Here is a 19,082-nt window from a genome sequence, read left to right as displayed (position 1 = left end):
TACATACAATAAGTACAAAAGTATTATCAGTATTTTTTTATTATCAAAAAAAAAACAACCCACAATGCATCAGATCAACTCCTGTCAAAGTATAATTAAGTGTGTTTTATGTAAAATCTCAAAGGTAGAATAATATCTGTTAGTTTCAAGGAGTTGTAGCCAGGATTTTAGAAATACTGAGATCCAACAAAACCCAACCAACCTGAAAAATGATGGATTAACTGTACAAAAGTTTCAGTATTTAAAAAATATAAATTCATAAAACACTTCAACTATATTTTATCTGTATTTTCTGGTCTATATGTTGTTTCAATGCTTTCTCTTCACTGCCAGGTCTGCAATTCTGTTGGAAATCACAAAATGCTTTTTATTTGATTTAGTTTCTGCCTGAAAACAGATTTAATATCAGAATCAGCCTTTAAAAACCCAACATACATAAGATCTGTGTCACTGCACAATGTAAATTTCTCTTGATGTCATTAAAACCCTTGAAATTCCCAAAAATATTACAGGACATGATCTGAGTGGCAGCTATCGCCGTGGTTACAGCAGAGGCAAAGAGAGATGTGTGTGTCTATCATAACTTATAAACTGTGTATGTTGGGGGTTGTGTCCATACCATATAGCAGTAATAAGTGTATGTGTGTGTGTGTGTGTGTGTGTGTGTGTGTGTGTGTGTGTGTGTGTGTGTGATAAAAGCTTCTAATCCACACATCACATCTGGATGGATGGTCAAGTGGAGTAAAAGGGGTTGGGGGGGGGGCTGTTGGGCTTTTTCCAGTGGACCTGAATGAAAACAGAAGGAGCTCAACCTGCAGCGACTCCATCCATCAGTGAATTTCCTCTTTGACAGCCAGGCTGAGATAAAACCTCCACACATACACACCTCAGCTGCAATCTCCACCTATCTGCCCTGGAGCTGCCGCAACGTGACACATGCAGGCGCATACACACATCCAGCGACGGCACCAGTAATCAACACAGTTTAATCATATGAGCATGTGCACGTGTGTGAGTGACAGGCAGTGATGGTAGTGGGGGGGGGGGATGAGGGGGTGTTAACACTAAATTACACCTGAGGGAATTTTGACAAAATTATGTTTTCAGTTTTAATTACACTAATGCATCCAACACAAACATGAGGACTTGTTTTTTTTTTACAACCATTTAATTTGTATGCACCCATTTTGTAGAAAAAAAAAAAATCAATATCCTTCAGTTGTGCAGTCATTAGCAACAAGACACAACAGGTTTCATCCGTAAATCAACATGAAGAGCAGAAATAAAAAGAGGTACATGATGAAATCGATTTAAACAGTGCTTTAAAAACTCACACAGCACACAGTAACAGTGATGACATTTCACCTAAATGAATAATACTAATAATTGAAAAGCAAATAAAGACGTTAAATCACTCAGTTCTCATAGAGATGTTGAAACATACACACACACACACACACACACACACACACACACATACACACACACGCACACATGCTCAGGAATGATTTTAAACACAAGGATGGACAGACATCGTTAAAGATCAGACATACTGCATATAAAAAGCAGGCAGGACAAAGTCAACAAATTGAAGACATGACCCCCTTCAGTTTTCAGACTGCTCTGCCTCTGCTGTCGTACGCACAGAGTTACTCTCGTGGCTGTATGTCCAGAATATTTTCAGCCAGGCTGGTGAGTTTGCAGTCCTCCAGTGCTTTGACCAGCCGGCTCAGCTTGGCCGCTCTCCCCTCCGCCTGGATGAATCGGCTGAGCAGCTGATAGGCTTGCTCATACAGCCCTTCTCTCTCGTACTCGTAGGCCAGGTTGTCTATGGCCGGACCCTTCAGAGCCCGGCAGCTCTTCCCCAGGGCCCTCCCTACATGCTTCCACTGACGGCCCACTCCGTTAGAAAAGCTCTGAACATCTGCTGCTGTCAGCATTCGGTCCTCTGATGGGCCAAAGGATAAAGGAGAAAAAAAAAAAAACATTAATGTAAACTGTACTTAATTCAGATTACATAAACTGTGGTTTGTAGACGGATGCAAGTGTAAACAGAAACATTTCCCAGAATAACTTTAAGACTGGCTGTGCACCTTCAACTTAAGGGACATAAACAAGATTTTTTTATATGTGAGACGTAAATCGTTATTCTGTCAATAGAAGCTGTTGCTCCATTAAATTTAAGAAAAATGTTTACGAAGCATAAAAGCAGCGTTCATTGATTTTTTGGGGGGCACTTGGGGACAGTGGAACAAATTGAAACACAATACTGACATATGATCCTCTATAAAGTTGTTGTGGCAAACATGTTAGCAACCAGTTTTCTATTTATACATCCAACAGACACCGTTCATTTGGATCCATGTTCGCCTGACAAATAAATGTCCAGTATTCAGTCTCCTTTTAGCTCTGATCTGGTCCTCAACAATTTCTGAGGGACTTATCTGGCTCTTCAGGTCCTAAATGCAGCACTATGTTAACAGGAACGCAGTGGGTTCATCAGAGGTGTTTTGCTAAAACTGGCTGCCTGCTGCTGCTACAATAAAGCTGCAGGCCATAAAACCAAAATGATGAGCTTGAACATGCTGAAATACTCTGTAGAGCTGTGAGGAACTGCAGTCGGGGGACAGATCTGTGGGTGTTTATTGCTACAAGTGATCCCTTTTATATCACACAATGTGATCTGATCTATTGTTCATATAAAAATATCAGTTAGAGAAGTTTTAATGTACACTTTTGTCAGTTGATAGTGATACTCAGGCTTTGTGTTGTTTTTAATTAAGACTAAGTGTTTCTAAATGGCCAAACTTTTACAAAATATTTGCTGCTTAAAATCAACTTATACATTTTAGTAATCATCACTCGTTACATTTTTTTCCTACTTTTCTTCGTCCCAGTAAAAACGTCAAACATCCTTTTCACAGGAAAAGAGTAAAAATTCAAAATCATTCATCAACTGGTCACCCTGGTGAAGGTAACAGTGATTAAACACTAGGATTTAACCTACAAAGCCGAGGAGGAAATTAATTGTGAGCTTTAGTATTACATTTCACATGTTGGTCAGCTGTGGTTTGTTTCAACGTCCCTCTGAAGTGAACTGTATTCCTACTTTTACTGAAAATACAAAGTTTCATGTGTTGATATTGAGGTAATTCATATTAACAATTACCTCTAAAACAACAGAAGATACATCAGACTGTTCAGTTTACACATGCAGTTATACTGAATTAGAGAATTCACAGAAATTAATTTGTAGAAAAACATTTTTTCTTCTGTTTTTCTATCATTTGAATTTGGTTTACTAAATATTAAATATATTTTCATAATTCACATTCAGCTTTGAACTTGGGGGCGACTGGCCTTGGAAGACTCAGGGAACAGAAGACCACTGATGAAGAGCACAGACTGTGTCAAACTTTACAAAAACTGAAACCAAATCTTATGTTAGCTAAATCCAGCAAAAATAATCAATCAATTTCCCTTTGAAGGTATTGTTTGTAGTGGCTCATCAAGTAATGTTTTCTTTTTAATTTAACAATTCAATATGAGGTTGACAATGTCAAATTAATGCAATCCAAATATATTATCTGCTGGCACTAATCTCCCCCATAGACTGACCATCAATTTATAAAAGGTTGGATTAGAGAGCCATCTGACAAACAGCAATGAATTTACATGCTACCAGAAAATCAAACACAATACAAACTGTGTTCAGTCTTGAAGGAAAAAGAAAACATGAATTTAATAGCAACCTGCATTTAAAAAAGCTGCTTATCAAATCTTAGATGCTGGAGCTTCAAACCAGGGAACAAACGCACCAACATAAAAGAGATTTAAATTCTTTTTAGAAAAATTGTGGTAAAAAAGAGTAATTGTCATCATTACAAGCAAGTTTCTTATCGTTACAACTTCACTGTAACATGCTCTTGAAATGAACCAAAACCAACAGGCAGTTTGTAGTTAATATCTTACATACAGAAACACTTCGATCCTTTCAAGTAGCCGTTACAGTTTCCTACTGATTCATTACAGCTTTGTGGTTCAGGTGTATCTAACAGAAGGTATCGAGCATCTTAAATTGAAGAGAGAAATCTTTTTATGTGTTATACATGGCAGTTTAATCTCCATTGTGACTCTGTGAAGGACGCACTAAACAAAACTCAAAAGTGAAAACGATCGTCTCGACTCACCAAACACTCTGTTCTGAAACTTGAAGCAGTTGCTGGGAACAGGAGACTCTTCCTGTGTGAGGGGGGTCGACAGTGGGCCGGGACCGAGGGCCTGACTCGTCAGCTGCTGCTCAAGATGATCAATCTCTTCATCACGCAGGCGCTCCGGCTGACAGAAAATGACAAAGATCACTTAAATGGAATAAAATGAATGAAAACATTTAGCGGAGAGCTCAATCAGACTCTCTGTGTTCTCCAGACTCAATCTCACCTGTAAATTCATAATTTCACATGACTCCCATTTATACTGATTTTCACTTTTATCTGTTTTAAGTTTTCAGCTGTGAGAAGCTCCTCTATTTAATTTGTGCATTGCATTGTGAGACAATTAAGTACATCGAGCATACTCAATCAAGCAGGTTTTAGCATTAGTACTAGTTGTGCCCATTGACAGATGTTCCCACCAGTTGGAGAATCAATTCTCCAATCAGAGAACAAATCAGCTAACAAGAACACAACGTCAGGCTGAATGAATGAAGTGAAACAAAATGGGAATTCAGTCTGATTATCAGGCTCAGTACCAACTACTAGAATTTATTTTTTAAATATTGGAGCTGCCATAAGTTTACCTGTGAAAGGTGGATGTGCTGTAGGCAAAGTTCCAGCTTGTCCAGACAGAAATCCAAGATGTGTGTACCGGCCTTGAGCTGGGTTTCCACAGTGAACTCTTGGGGCAGAGCAAGAAGCCGGCAGGCGTGCTGGGAGAGGGACTGACGCACCGCTCCAGTGCTGTAGCTCTCGAGGAACTGCTGACACGCCGCCACGTCCACAAACTTCACCTCCACCCCCAGAAAGGGATCAGCATCATGGACCTTTAGTATCTCATAACCACCCAGACCTCCTGCAGAGTCTGACCACGGAAAACAGATTAATGAACGTGACATCCAGAAAACATGAATGTCTCTTCTATCTTAATATGTTTAATAGATCCAAAGTAGAAAGTTGGTGCTCACCTATAAGCGTCAGTTTTATGACTTTGAAAACAATGAACTTTCCCTGTTTGTCTTTGTAGAGTGAGAGCAGGTTCACGCCGGGACAGAGTGACTGCAGAAACATAACTGCACATCCTGTCCATGGTCCACGATCCACAGTCTTGTCTGCCATTCTCTGAACACAATATGAAACATACATGATTCCAACGGACTAATGAGTTAAAGCCAAAGTAGGTGGATATTCCTCTTCATTACATCCTATATAACATCGATTGGTGGAAAAGATGCTGACTTATCTCGTGTGTCTGCAGCTCTTCCCTGTATGAGAGATGAGCCTTTAACTTAAGTAGTCTGAGTCGATGTTGAAACTATAACTGAAACTAATCAAATCCTCTGAAGGAACGTGTTTCATTGCAGGGCTCGACGTTAACTTTTTGAGTCACTTGTCCTTCAGATGAGTAAATTTACTTTTCACTTGTCTGGGTAAAAATCACTATACTTTACAAACAAACAGTTGGAAGCATCCAAACAGTGTCAACATATAAATAATTCAATTTATGCATTTGATTAAAGTCATTACTTCCCTGTTAATGATCTTTTCATTTGATCCTGAATTGTGAAGCATTTTGTAAAGTCTGTTTCAATATGAGCTCTATAGATTAATGATTGATCATCGTCCTGACGTTTAATAATGATGATTGACAGTGTTTCCACTAGGATTTTTTTCAGGGGGGTTGGTAGGCCGCCTGAAACTACTAGTTTTGTCACGGGGCAGGCGTGTCATGGATACGTGGTGTCGTCTGTCGTCATAGAAGCGGTTGTCCATATCGCTGTATTTCTCTACACTGAGCTGAAATGAAACAAGTGCACATAAATTAGGTAAATCAATATTAAATAAATATCAACAATATTTATTTACAGCACATAAATAAATGTAGCCCTTATGGATGATAGATGGACCAATCAGTCTCTATCTTAAAAACAAATGTGGAATCTCACACCGTCTAACCCTAACCCATTAAAATAGATCAATGTTTGAAATATAATAAAATAACAAAACTGAGTTATGGGGAATTAATTTGCTCAAACTTAAAGCTAAATCAAGACAAGTTTGACTGATAGATGAATCAGGATTTTGTGTTTCCTAATAACTGAACCTATCTGTCACTTTTAGTGCTGTTTACAACAGTTACTGATGTCAACAACCTTTTAATATTAATGTAGCTGATAGTTTGGAGAGCTGGACTACTGATGTATTCCCACTGTGTATCGCTTGTCCACATTACTGTGATTAACAACATACAAGTTAAAGTTTTGCTTCATACTCTGTCTGATTTTTAAAAGGAAAGTTTTTACATTTTCAGGGTGAGTGAATGAATCAGACAGAAGTACGGAAGTATCGCAGGATGTAACGTTAATGGTGTTGAAAGAAAAACAAAGTAAAGAAAATAAAGAACTGATTCAGGAAGGAAGAAGGTGCGACTGATTCGAGATTTGAAGAAACAATTTAAGGATGAAAGAGAAACACATAGGAGCAGCCTGGAGAGAGATGAACAAATCCAAGGCAGGAGGCAGAACAAACTGGTAATGTCTGACTTCCACCTGTTTCTAGATGAATTACTATTCTGTTATTATTTTTAAAAGCACAATTTGTTACCCAAATGTAAACTAAAGGAAATCCTAACAAACAAAACTCAAAGCACAAGATTAAAACCTGCTATAAAAGGATTTACAGATCTTTTAATAAAAGGTACCAACACTATACAACAACTATATTAATATGTTTTCTTCAGCTGTTAAAAGGTTGTTGACATCAGTAACTGTTGTAAACACAGCAGTAAAACTGACAGATAGGTTCAGTTATAGGGAAACAAAATCCTGATTCATCATCCATCTGACTTATTCATCTATAAGTCAAACTTGTCTTGATTTGGCTTTAAGTTATAGACGGTGTGAGATTCCACATTTGTTTTTAAGATAGAGACTGATTGGTCCATCTATCATCCATAAAGGCTACATTTATTTATGTGTTGTAAATAAATATTGTTAATATTTATTTACCTAATTTATGTGCACTTGTTTCATTTCAGCTCAGTGTAGAGAAATACAGCGACATGGACAACCGCTTCTATGACGACAGTCAACACCATGTATCCATAACACGCCTGCCCTGTGACAAAACTAGTAGTTTCAGGCGGCCTACCAACCCCCCTGAAAAAAATCCTAGTGGAAACACTGTCAATCATCATTATTAAACATCAGAAGGATGATCAATGATTAATCTATAGAGCTCATATTGAAACAGACTTAACAAAGTGCTTCACAATTCAGGATCAAATGAAAAAGATCATTAACAGGGAAGTAATGACTTTAATCAAATTAATAAATTCAATCATTTATATGTTGATACTGTTTGGATGCTTTCGACTGTTTGTTTGTAAATTATAGTGATTTTTACCCAGACAAGTGACTTTTGTACTTGGACAAGTGAAAAGTAAATTTACTTGTCTTAAGGACAAGTGTCTCAAAAAGTTAACATTGAGCCCTGCGATGCAAACTGAATATCTTTGGTCCATTCGTCGGACCAAACAAGCTGTCACCTGTTACTCTGGTAAACTGTGGTTGGTATATTTCACCATTTTCTGACCTGTTGTAGACTAAATGATGAAAAAAGATCAATAGATTAATGGCAGTACAATACAATATTAAAAAAAACAGATTATGACAGATCTAGCTGATATTGTCTCAGTTACACAACCATCACACTCTGAACTTAACATGTGATGTAATAACTAATACATGTTTCCCTTCATCTGAGCCAGAGGATATAGTTTCATATCACTTCAGAACAAAGTGATGAGACAAATAAATCTGACTGTCTGGACCAAAAAAATGTTTCCTCCTGGCGTTGAAACCATGTATGTCCTGGTTGTGGCCTCACTCCACCTTACCCTTTTTTACCCCAACCTCTTTTTGAAACCCTCATTACATAAAAACATGTTTAATCTCAGTCCTCCCCTCCCCCAGTCCAGCCCCTAACTCCTGTACTCTGGATGAACTACCGAAGCCTGCGAGCTCACTCTTGGTGTTGTCTCCATACACAGGATGCGCAGGGCTCTGCGTGGAAAGAGCATCCTTTGAGCTGGATTATATGCATGTCCTCATATTTCACTAATACACAGTATGCTTGGCCACTGGGTCTACAGGAATCTCCACAACTTAGCCAGTATGTAATTATATGCTATCCTATCTACCGGTACTCTGGAAGTATACTGTGAGATTAGTTCACCAGCTGTATGAGGATTAAGTGATCATCAGGAGCTTAAAATATATCATTTAGCTTTTGCTGCCAAAAGACAACCTCTAGTATTCCCTGGACAGTCAGGTTGGCTGACATTTGGGTGAAAAAAAATGGTTCTACACAAGAATAAACCTCCAGAAATTAGTAATTTAACATCTTTGTGATGGAGTGATGCTTGTTTCTGTGTTTTTTACTGTTTTGTTTTTTTATAACTCCAGATGTTAACGTCACAGACCCGTGGAAAACAGACTGGATGAGACTCATGTAACATTTAATGTAATAACTTGTAGTGCTGCCACTAATGATAATTTTTTAGTATTGATTATTTATGATTAGTCTAAAATATCAAAATATATTGTGAGAGGAGCCCATCACACTTTCCCACATTCAAATGTGTACATGTACAAAGTTGTTGTTTTGTCCAACTAACAGTCCAAAACCCAAAGACATTTCATTTACAACGATATAAAACAGAGAAAAGCAGTACGTTCTCACATTTGAAAGGTAGGAATCAGTAAAAGTTTGGTATTTTTTTGTTTGATAAATCACCTAAACAATAAGTAAATTATCAAAATTGTTGGCAATTAATTTTCTGACACTCAGCTAATTCATTAATCAACTAATCATTTCAGCAACAACAAAATGTATGACACTATTTAAATTATTTTTTTTTAATCCAGGTAATTTAGAGGCAGTATACATCTCCAAAAGTAAAATAATTTTCACACTTTTTGTCCACGTTTACTCAATTTAAAGGTCCTGCACACAAACACAGATGTATCCAGTTACTGAGTAGGCTAATTAGATATCTGCTCATGTATTATCAGAGTTATTGTAACTACAACTTCCTGACTTGTGAATAGTGTCTGTTATATCTGAATTATATAATTCTTAGTGACTGAAAACCCAACAAACAAGGACGCCTCACATCAGCCAGAATACAATGTTCAAGGAAATTAAACCCCACATTTAATGAATATAGTGTTATATAGTAACAGTAACAGTCTTAGTAGCCCCCACAAAACCAACTCTGCAACTCATAAACATGGAAATCAGGATAAAGTTGGATGAATATAATGGGATTTATATGATGTCACAAAACTCATGTACTACTATGATAAAAGGTGTATGTTTTACACAACAGGTGCAACAAAACTAACAGGACAGTGAGGGAGACGTCAGTCAAGCACAGTCTGTACAGTACAAACACACAGTCCTGAGAGGCGGTTTAGTCTGGCAGAATAAGTGAAAATACCTGTGTAGGTGGACCGCTGGTGCCTTTAAAGGACGGGTTCACAATTTTTCAAGTTGTCTTAAAACAACAGTCAGGTGCCCAAATGAACATTGAAACATTGAGATCCCTTCATAATGCACTTACAATGTAAGTGATGTGGGCCAAAATCCACAGTCCTCCTCCTGTGCAAAAATGTATTTTAAAGTTTATCTGACGCTAATATGAAGTTTCAGTCATCTAAATGAGTCAAATCAAGAAGACATCTTTCAACTTTACAGTCTTTTTAGTGCCAAAGTTCCTCTTTTTGTTACTGTACTTCAACCGCAGCTCAACAGGGAAAAACTGTCCGAGGAAACACAAAGAGGGAATTTGATGCTAAAAAGACTGTAAATGTGGCAGATATCCACTTGATATGACTAACTCAGACTGCTGAAGACTCATATAAGTTTCAGATAAACCTTTAAATACATTCTTGCACAGAATGACTGTGTGGACACACAGTGTGTGGACTGATTACAGAGAGGAAAACCTCTTTCTGTGTTCATATGGACACCTGACTGTTGTTTTAAGACACACTATAAAAATTGTGCACCTATCCTTTAAGATTGGCTGCATCTATACAGTAAAACTACTGTTTTATTTACACATTTCACATTGTTTACAGTGTCTAGTGTTGCTTTGTGTATCAAAACATTCCAAAAACCAATTAAATATCGCTAAAATATGCTTTGGAGTATTTCTAGAGATGCACTTTTATACTGCAACTTAGGTACGAAAAAATATAGCCAAAATACACAATTTTTCACGTTATTTAAATATAAATTTGAGGAAATGTTATTATTAATAATTTAAACAACAGGCCTAACTAAAGAAGTGGTTGCTAAGCGACCCAGTAGAGCAGGAGGTGATTAATGGTTAGCGCACGTACAAATAGTTTACCTGAAACAGGTTTTAGTATTATAAGGGTTTTATATTGTGATTTGACTACCTGGAGACAGCACCAGTACACTTAATAAAACTTTTAACATTTGGAGAGTAATGTTAAGAAGATACGGGGACTTCGTGGGTTTGGTGTGAGAGTAACTTTAAGTTGGTGTTAGTAAACCTGACGTACAGTGGACACAACTGCCGTAAATCGTCCAGATACAGTTACACAGTTAAACAGACTGTACAGCTACAAGGCGCGGGGCCAGGCTGACGACGTGGACACTAACTAATCCCTATTTTGCTTTCGCTTTAAAGTCATACTTCGTTAAAGTCGACATAGACTTACCTCAAAACTTTGTGATATTGTTCGGAGACGCTTCCTCCTCGGGGATCACGTCCACTAACACGGTAAGATTTTCCTCGCCTTCCATTGGCTGAACGCACACCAAGAAACGCTCTGATTGGTGGAAATCAACATGCCGGGAGAAAATAATGACGGGAAGGAAGTGATGTTTTTTCTTTTCTTTGAAGTAGGAGTCCATATGTAGGGCAACACATTTATATATCCATACAGAGATATACAGCTTTAAAATTCAAATACTTAAATCGTAATCACTTATGTAAGAGGGTAAAACTGATGAGAGTTGAAACAATTAATGAAATAGAACAACAAGGAAATGGTGGAGAGCCAAATCATTAATGGTTATACTAGTGATACTGTCATTTCTGAACAACATACTGTCAGTTTTAACAGATATATACTGTAGATTTTTACACCTTACTGTGATTCAGGCTCTTACTGTAGGGATTTAAATTATTTTATTCATGTTAACAGCTGCTGAGAAAACTAAAAATGTAAAGGTCTATATATGCCATTGGCAGGAACAGGAGCATACACAGGAACATACACAGTAGCCTACTGTGCACAGGTTTTAGGTGCTAAAATAATGACTATATATAAATAATGAATAAATAAAGCCATAAATAGTTTTTATTTATCAATTAACTTCATACAAAGTTCAGTAAATAGAAGAAACCTAAATGAAATCAATATTCAGTGTGAGCACGCTTTGACTTTAAAACAGCGCCAGTTCTGACACCTGCAGTTTTTCAAGGTACTTGGCAGAATTTGGTTGTTAGTCAAAACCTTTTGTAGCTACAGTTCACTCTTTATGGGGACAGTTTTACATGATTGTTATGGGGAAACTCACTCCCTAACTAAAAAGGAACTAAGGGATAACTTTCAATAATATACGTTTTTCCAAAACATGTAAACATTAAGTTCGTAAATTTGTGCATCTCTTTTTTAATCTCACCACTGTCTGACATAAATGTCATGAAAAGATATCACTATTATTCTTTCATTTAAACTGTTATTTTCCAGCTCAAACTCGATCTTACAGATGAAGAGGACCCAAGGATCTTTATTCACAGTTCTTACATGAACCAAACTATTTACATTTTCATGAGCAAAGCTTTTTTTTTTAAATATAAATTAACCTGTATTTCAAAAACTTGATTTTTTTGATAACTGATAATCTTCACCAGAATCTGTTTAATGAGTTAGTTAGGACAGGATTACTTAAAGATTAGAGTCACAAAGACTGCTTTACTTCTCTTCAGTCAATAAAATGAACAATCCGTCTCATCTGTAAGCAGAAAGTATTGAATGCAGCCAACTAGTCCCACCCGCTCCTTGTCTTGTCACCCATATCCTCTTCTAGACTTTCAGAAGGCTACAGGGTGAACTGCAATAACAATAGCAGTGCCAATTTCAGCAAAATATTCTGCTTGTATTTGCAATAAGAAAAGAATGGACGTGTTCTGAAAGGGAGCTATGACTGAAAAACCTCAGCAGACTTGATTGTACGGCTCAGTAGTTTCTATTAAACAGAAAAAAGTTGCAAGTGTCCTTGAGCAAGAAACTGCACCTGTCTTAAATGAGAAGGCCAGGACACCGTGGATGTGTGTGTCCTGTTCTTAGGTTGAAATTTAAAATGTACATAACACCTAAGATACAAAAAGCTGTCAAAAAAAACCCCACAAGACAGATGAATATGTGAACATATTTATTCGTAATACACAAAAGAGAAGTCATAAAACGCTCTGTCAGCAGAATCACAACAGCTTTTGTGGTTGACATGTTTGACAAATTTGAGGGTTTCCTTGTCTCTGTAGACCAAGGCCAGTGAGTTATCCTCTGGATACACCGTCAGCAGCTGTGAGGAGGAGAACAACAAAGTAATTATGACTACAATATTGCCTCCACGTGTACGTCTGCACTTTATACTGTGATTTACATTCACCTCCTCATCCTCTTCGTTAGCAACGTAACATGTGAAGCCCCCAAACTCTGACTGCCAGTCTGAAAGAGTCAAGTTTAAAGAGTCTTATCAGTTGCAATTATTGATTGACAATTGAACTGTGTGTCTGTGTGTGTGTGACTCACCCGCACAACCGAAAGGCAAAACGAGGTCCAGAGCGTACTCTGCCCGTGCTGCTTCTCCATCATGTAATAAAGTGTAGCCACCATGAGACCATCGACGCAGTTCACCGCAACATTCAGGTGTGCTGAGCTCTACAGAACACAGAGTTAAAAACAGACAAACACAGATGTCTGAAGATCTGAACAAACACATTCATACATACACACCTGAGTCTCTGCTTTTATTTGCTGATGCTGCTGCTGCTGCTGCTGATGATGATTCAGTCGAAGACCCTGTGGCTTCTCCATCGCCTTGCTCCTTCTTCTCTTTCTCTTCATCTTTATTCTCGTCGTCGTCATCATCAGCGGGACACAGGTAGTGCAATCGAAGGCCAGTAAAGTTGGAGAGAAGCAGGAAGAAAGCCTCTGAACGAAGCAGCTCCAAACATGCACTCACAGACTGAGGCAACGTGTCCAGAGAAGCCACGTCGTAGCATCTTAATTCACACAAATACAGACCGTGGAATCAGTCTTAAATATTCTCTCCAACACAAAGCAGATAATGTTAACAAGTCAAATGACGTGTGAAACATCCCCACCTCTTATTGGCCGGACTTCTCCTCGTCCACTGAATCTGAGCAAGTCGTAGTGCTTCACTCACTTCTCTGAATTTCTCCTCCTGATGACAGACACATGATCAGCCGGCAAGAAAAAGTGGAAACAGTCAAGGCAGAAAAAAAGAGAAGTTACCTTGAGAAAATCTTTGAGCTGAATTTCAGAGCTATCCTCAAACTCCTCCTGAATCTGCTCTTGATAGGAAATATCCAGGTACACTGGATTAACCCACTCCAGCAGCAACGTCTCCTGTGATTAACGCACAACAAACACACGTGAGGAGGATCGTAAGCTGTGCCCTAAAGATAGTGAAATAAAACTGTTTGTTTAAAACAAGTTTGACCAAACGCACGTCTCTCGGTAAGTGCGGGTTCCGAGGGACGGGGGGCTCTATGTGGCGCGGAGGACGTTCTAAAGACGGCCCATGAAACCAGCCACTCAGAGACAGACGACACTTGTCCTGCGACAAAACCTCCGCCACCTGGACAAACACAACACGTGTCATTGATCTGCAATCGCCGCCTCTTCTTTGAGATTAAAAGGCAGCAGGCGGCTATTCTTACTTGATGAAAGGAGACGGGAGAAACTTCGAAGAGGACAAGTGTGTTCCAAGAGGGTACGAGCGACTTCACTATACTCTGGGGTTGGAAATCACCTGATGACAAGAATTAAATTATTCAAAGCGTCTGTTGTCTAAACACACACACACACACACACACACACACACACACACACACAAAATGGGGCTCACTGTTTGTCGTGTAAAGATCCAGCGTTCCCCCGTCACTGCTCTGCCACGGAGGCACGAGATACAGAATGAAAGCAACGCGCCTCCCCTCCAACTCATCATCATGACACAAAAGAACATCTAGAAATGAGAGAATTTTCTTTATATTTACAAATGATTAGACATTAAAATGCATCATGAGGGACCTTCCTTCTGGAGTTTTAGGACAAACCTCACCCGTGTATTCATATCTGGCACAAGAAATATCCACCGTGGGCTCCAGTTCAACCCCCAACACCTCCCCAAGCCAGGAACGGAAACGCCCAAACAGTGCTGACCTGAAATCAGTGATACAGAGATATTTGTGTACTGCATTTCATCCCGTCTTGGATTATACAATGACAATAATGCTGAACTTTGAACTCTGTATAAAATGATAAACGTTGGAAGCCACACAGACAGATTGTTCTGCTGTCTAAACCTAGCATGACATTTTTGACATAAATAATAGATGATCCCCAGAGGAAGCCGCTATTGTGCATTTAATTACAGTATTTATTCACCAGGGGTGTGTTTCTTCAGTATGTTGAGCACCATATTATCACAAATACATATTTAGAAGAAATTACATGTTGCAGTTTCTCCAGTGTAAACACAGCTTGTCATAATCCTAAAAAAACTGTTCATCTACATAAAGGAGATGTTTTTACATTATTTTGCTATTTAGGTAATGTAGGTGACACAAAGGTGTTGATGTGAATACAGACTTGACACCTCGCTCGTATACATCTTGATTTACACGTTGAGATCTTAATTTTTCTCTGACTTGGCTCCAACCCTGAACTTCTGGGCAGGCTTGGCAGCTCTCACTGTTCCATATTTCTACAAAAACAAATTTGTATCTAGGTGTTTATTTGAGCTCTCCACCATTTACACGGCTGTAATGATTTACAGTGTGTTGGCCTTGAATTCACTGCCAAGTTCAGCACATAATCAGACTGAAGCTGAAACAGAATCAGCTCCAACAAGGATTGTATTGACTTTATTGTGCAGATTGCATTCAGCTGCTGCCATTTTCCATTAGGTTTACCACACAGTCCTGCTTTGCCAAATGTTAATGCTAACTTTCAGAATCATCACCACTTAATGAAGGATGTGTACTAATTAGGTAGCAGACGTAATCTCTGGCTCCACCTGGTGGAGCTGATAAATCTCAAAATGTCTTCAGCATTTCAGTCTTGTGATTTCTATCTGCCAACATAAAACAGCTTAACCTTCTTAACACTTAGAACTTTAACCAAATCAGAAACTGGTGAAAAAGATACAGATTTAAAGCTCTGTCTGTTGCCAAATTTAAAATGTAACTCCCTAAAAGGAGCTCTGGTAAATGTCTCTTGAATAATTTTGGACTATATGAGGTAAAGGAATGACAGAAATAGACTAAGTGTCAGACATAATATCTGTGCAGCATTTGCAGCACTGAGATCAGCAGCGACTAACAACAGTTTTCCTGACAGTTTAAGCTGCTCTCTGCGGATGAGCTACCAGTGCAGTAAAAGTGCTTCAAAGTAAAGAAGCTCATTCTGCCAGGTAGAAAGTATCTGTAAAAAGTAACTATCAAATGTACCTCATTCTGTCAGGTGGAAAAAAGCCACAAAATCAAAACAACCCACCAGTAACATCACCTGGCATTAAAGGAAGGCAGGTTATTCTGTCAGGTAGGAAAAAATTTGGATTTTGACAGACGACCATTACTGTAGTTGAAATGTCCATCCACCCGTCAATCATCTATACTAACTGGGACCGTTGGAGGAAACCTGTACAGACATGTGTGCTTTAAATAAAAGTAGGTCTTTCTATCAGGGGGATACTGAACCCCAAAGTGCAAAGTGTGTGTAAAGATTCAATGATTGAGTGTTTAAAATTGATCAACTGAATGTGATGTAATGTCAATAAGAACATACAACCTAACAATTTAATAACAATATTCCTAAAAACAAATCGGATTTTTTTTTTTAAATCAAATTATGGATTCAAAATAATTTGGATCAAATCAAGCTTATTTTCCATCTGACAGGATGATAAACTTTCTTTAAAGCACTTTATTTACACTTGCAGCTCATATTGTCAGAACTCCAGACATCATCCTCACCTTTTCTTTATGTGTATTTATTCTGTTACTCATAAAAAAAATCCCTCACAGCAACAAACATAAGGTCTGTTAAATTATTCACATACACAGACAAAGAATACAAGCTCACCTCAAGGCTGTGATGTGTGGCTCCGTCCTCTTCCTCAAGTCATCTGACTGCACAGGAACACAGTAAAAATGATAAGAGGACGACGACGACAACAACAACAACAACACAAACCCACTGGAATAAATCAGATTGACGGTCACCTGTTTGAATTTGTACAGATCGTTGGACTTCTCGTGGAAGTTGAGCCCCAGCAGCTCTCTCTGCAGGTTCTCTACAAAGGTCTCGCTGCGGATGAAGTTCTTGATGATGCAGTGAGGGAAAGGATGGCAGTCCAGCTCCACATCCCCTGTTCAACAATAACAAAGGATTAGCTGCTGACAAATAACTACAGCCCCACCAATACTCACTTTTTTGAGGCTGATACTGATTTTTGAGAGTATTAAAAAATCAGATACAATTGATTTCCCAGTTTCCTTTATTTAAACATAAAAGCAAACATAATAACTCATTTAAATGTATTGAAATATTTTCTGGTACAAATCCTCCACAGCAGACCCTACAAGTAAAAAAAAAAACAGAGCAAAACAATAAACCAATATATCTATTTAAAATAATAATAATTCTACAAATAGTCACAGGTCAACTTTAATTATTTTAATCATTTTTAAAACAAAAATGACAAAGATTAGCAGGTTTCAGCTTCTCAGATGTGAAGATTGATGTTTTTTTGGTCATACATGACTCTTAACTTTGGATTTTGGACTGTTAGTCGGACGAAACATCTGAAGACATCAGCTGCGGGTGTGAGGAACTATAACGGATATTTTTCACTACTTTTTGACATTTTACAGACAAGATGATTAATTGATTAATCAACAAATTAACAGGTAGATTGATCGATAATGAAAAGTTAGTTTCAGCTCTAAAGCACTGTGACAGACCTGTACTCAGCTTGACATTTTACTACTTAAATATAAACTTGTCAGTGCTCAGAGCTTTTAAATGGAGACTTCTGAAGTACTTCAAACATTTCTTTGGCATGTACTGATGTTTCTTTGACTTATCAGTCAACATACAGCACCAGTCAAATGTTTAGACACTTTTTTAGTTCTTCATTATATTTAGACTTGTCAAATAGAATAAAGGTTTCTCTGAAGTCTCCTTGTTAATCTAATCCAGATTTGACAGTTCTAAGTATAGTGGTTTTTGATCTGGACCTGGTCTAATGTGGTCTGGAGGGAGATATAACAGTGAATTCGCCCTTTTTGTGTTTCATAAGCAAACTAAAGGTTTCACAGATCTGAAAGTGGGTTTAAACAAGGCAAGGTTTTTGCTGCGATGTCTAAAAGTTTCATAAGTGTAAGTGGTGCAAAAACGAAGAATCTGCTGCTAAATATCATCATTTATGTTTCCCCTTAACTTTCCCCTTAACCCTGACTCGGAAGCTGACTTCTAATAACATAACTAATTTGATGTTATGTGTAAAAATGAATAAGTAATTGTAAGTTCAGTTTCAAATGCAAATGGAAAAGCTTGTGTTTGTGCAATATGCTGTTTGTGCTTTTGTGTAAGAATGCCTCAACTTGTTGATGCTGGCATTAAATAATTACTGACTATTTCACAGAGCACTGCTATCCTGCAGTTTGTGTTAAGTTGTACTGGGATCGTTACTGAAAATGACTGAATAAGCGGCCTTGTTCCATCTTACATTATCTACATCCTCACCTCTTACAACCCTGTTCATAGTCTCAGATCTGCAGAACAGCTGTTGCTCTTTTATGCATTTATTTATTCTTACGATTTGTATTCATTATCTTTTATCTGTATCTATTTCTTTTGAACTTATTCTAATTTGTGATTGCATTGTAATTGAGTATTTTCTGTTTTTATGTCTGTGAAACACTTTGTAAACTTGTTTTTGAAAAGTGCTGCATGAATAAAGACTATTATTGTTGTCATTATTATTATGGCACAGCCACACTTTGAACATATTTAACCAGCCGCCACTGTGGAAACATTAAAACCAGGTCAAAGTGAAGATCAGCTGATCATTGTTTTGTTTTTGTAGAAGTTAAAACCCAGAACAGAAAGTTTTACAATTAACGTTACTGTATCCAGCTGTCACAGTCTGACAAGTCTGTGATCTCTGTCTGTCTGTATGTCTGTCTGTCTGTCTGTCTGTCTGTCAGTTAATGAAGTTTCATGTCAGTGTTTTGATGTCTTGTCCTCTCACCGTGGTCGTAGTGAGTCCTGCGGCTCCACGCCTCCTTCACTGCGCTCTTCACCTGCTCATCTTCCACAGCTGAACACAGATGTGCTGTCTCTTCACTCGTCTTCTTCTTCTTCTTCTTCTTGTCCGTGTTTACACTCTCGTCTTGTCGTCGTTTGGAGCTCATCGTAGAGTTTATGAAGACAGCTCTGACAACACTCTCCGTAATAACGTGGATGTGAAATGTGCGTCGTGCGTCGCCGGGAAATGACGTTATGATCG

General features: G+C 38.1%; 2 protein-coding genes across 2 annotated transcripts; both read right to left on the bottom strand.

Annotated features, from left to right (window-relative positions):
* Positions 1 to 42: 42 nt before the first annotated feature.
* On the bottom strand, positions 43 to 11,081 carry tradd (tnfrsf1a-associated via death domain). The gene is made up of 5 exons (XM_067590407.1): positions 10,970 to 11,081; positions 5,183 to 5,336; positions 4,799 to 5,079; positions 4,191 to 4,338; positions 43 to 1,948 (listed from the first exon to the last, which is right to left on the bottom strand). The coding sequence occupies exons 2-5, from the start codon at positions 5,331 to 5,333 to the stop codon at positions 1,650 to 1,652; spliced, it is 879 nt and encodes a 292-aa protein (XP_067446508.1). The 5' UTR covers positions 5,334 to 5,336; positions 10,970 to 11,081; the 3' UTR covers positions 43 to 1,649.
* Positions 11,082 to 12,675: 1,594 nt separating this feature from the next.
* ogfod1 (2-oxoglutarate and iron-dependent oxygenase domain containing 1) lies at positions 12,676 to 19,082 on the bottom strand. Its single transcript, XM_067590394.1, has 13 exons — positions 18,825 to 19,082; positions 16,792 to 16,937; positions 16,652 to 16,698; positions 14,628 to 14,728; positions 14,415 to 14,531; positions 14,227 to 14,318; positions 14,016 to 14,144; positions 13,799 to 13,912; positions 13,648 to 13,727; positions 13,277 to 13,545; positions 13,073 to 13,201; positions 12,930 to 12,988; positions 12,676 to 12,842 (listed from the first exon to the last, which is right to left on the bottom strand). Exons 1-13 carry the CDS (start codon positions 18,985 to 18,987, stop codon positions 12,693 to 12,695), a joined length of 1,596 nt encoding a protein of 531 aa, XP_067446495.1. The 5' UTR covers positions 18,988 to 19,082; the 3' UTR covers positions 12,676 to 12,692.

Source organism: Thunnus thynnus, chromosome 1 (genome assembly GCF_963924715.1).
Source record: "Thunnus thynnus chromosome 1, fThuThy2.1, whole genome shotgun sequence".
Lineage (NCBI taxonomy): Eukaryota > Metazoa > Chordata > Actinopteri > Scombriformes > Scombridae > Thunnus > Thunnus thynnus.
This window is presented reverse-complemented; position numbering and strand designations above follow the sequence as displayed.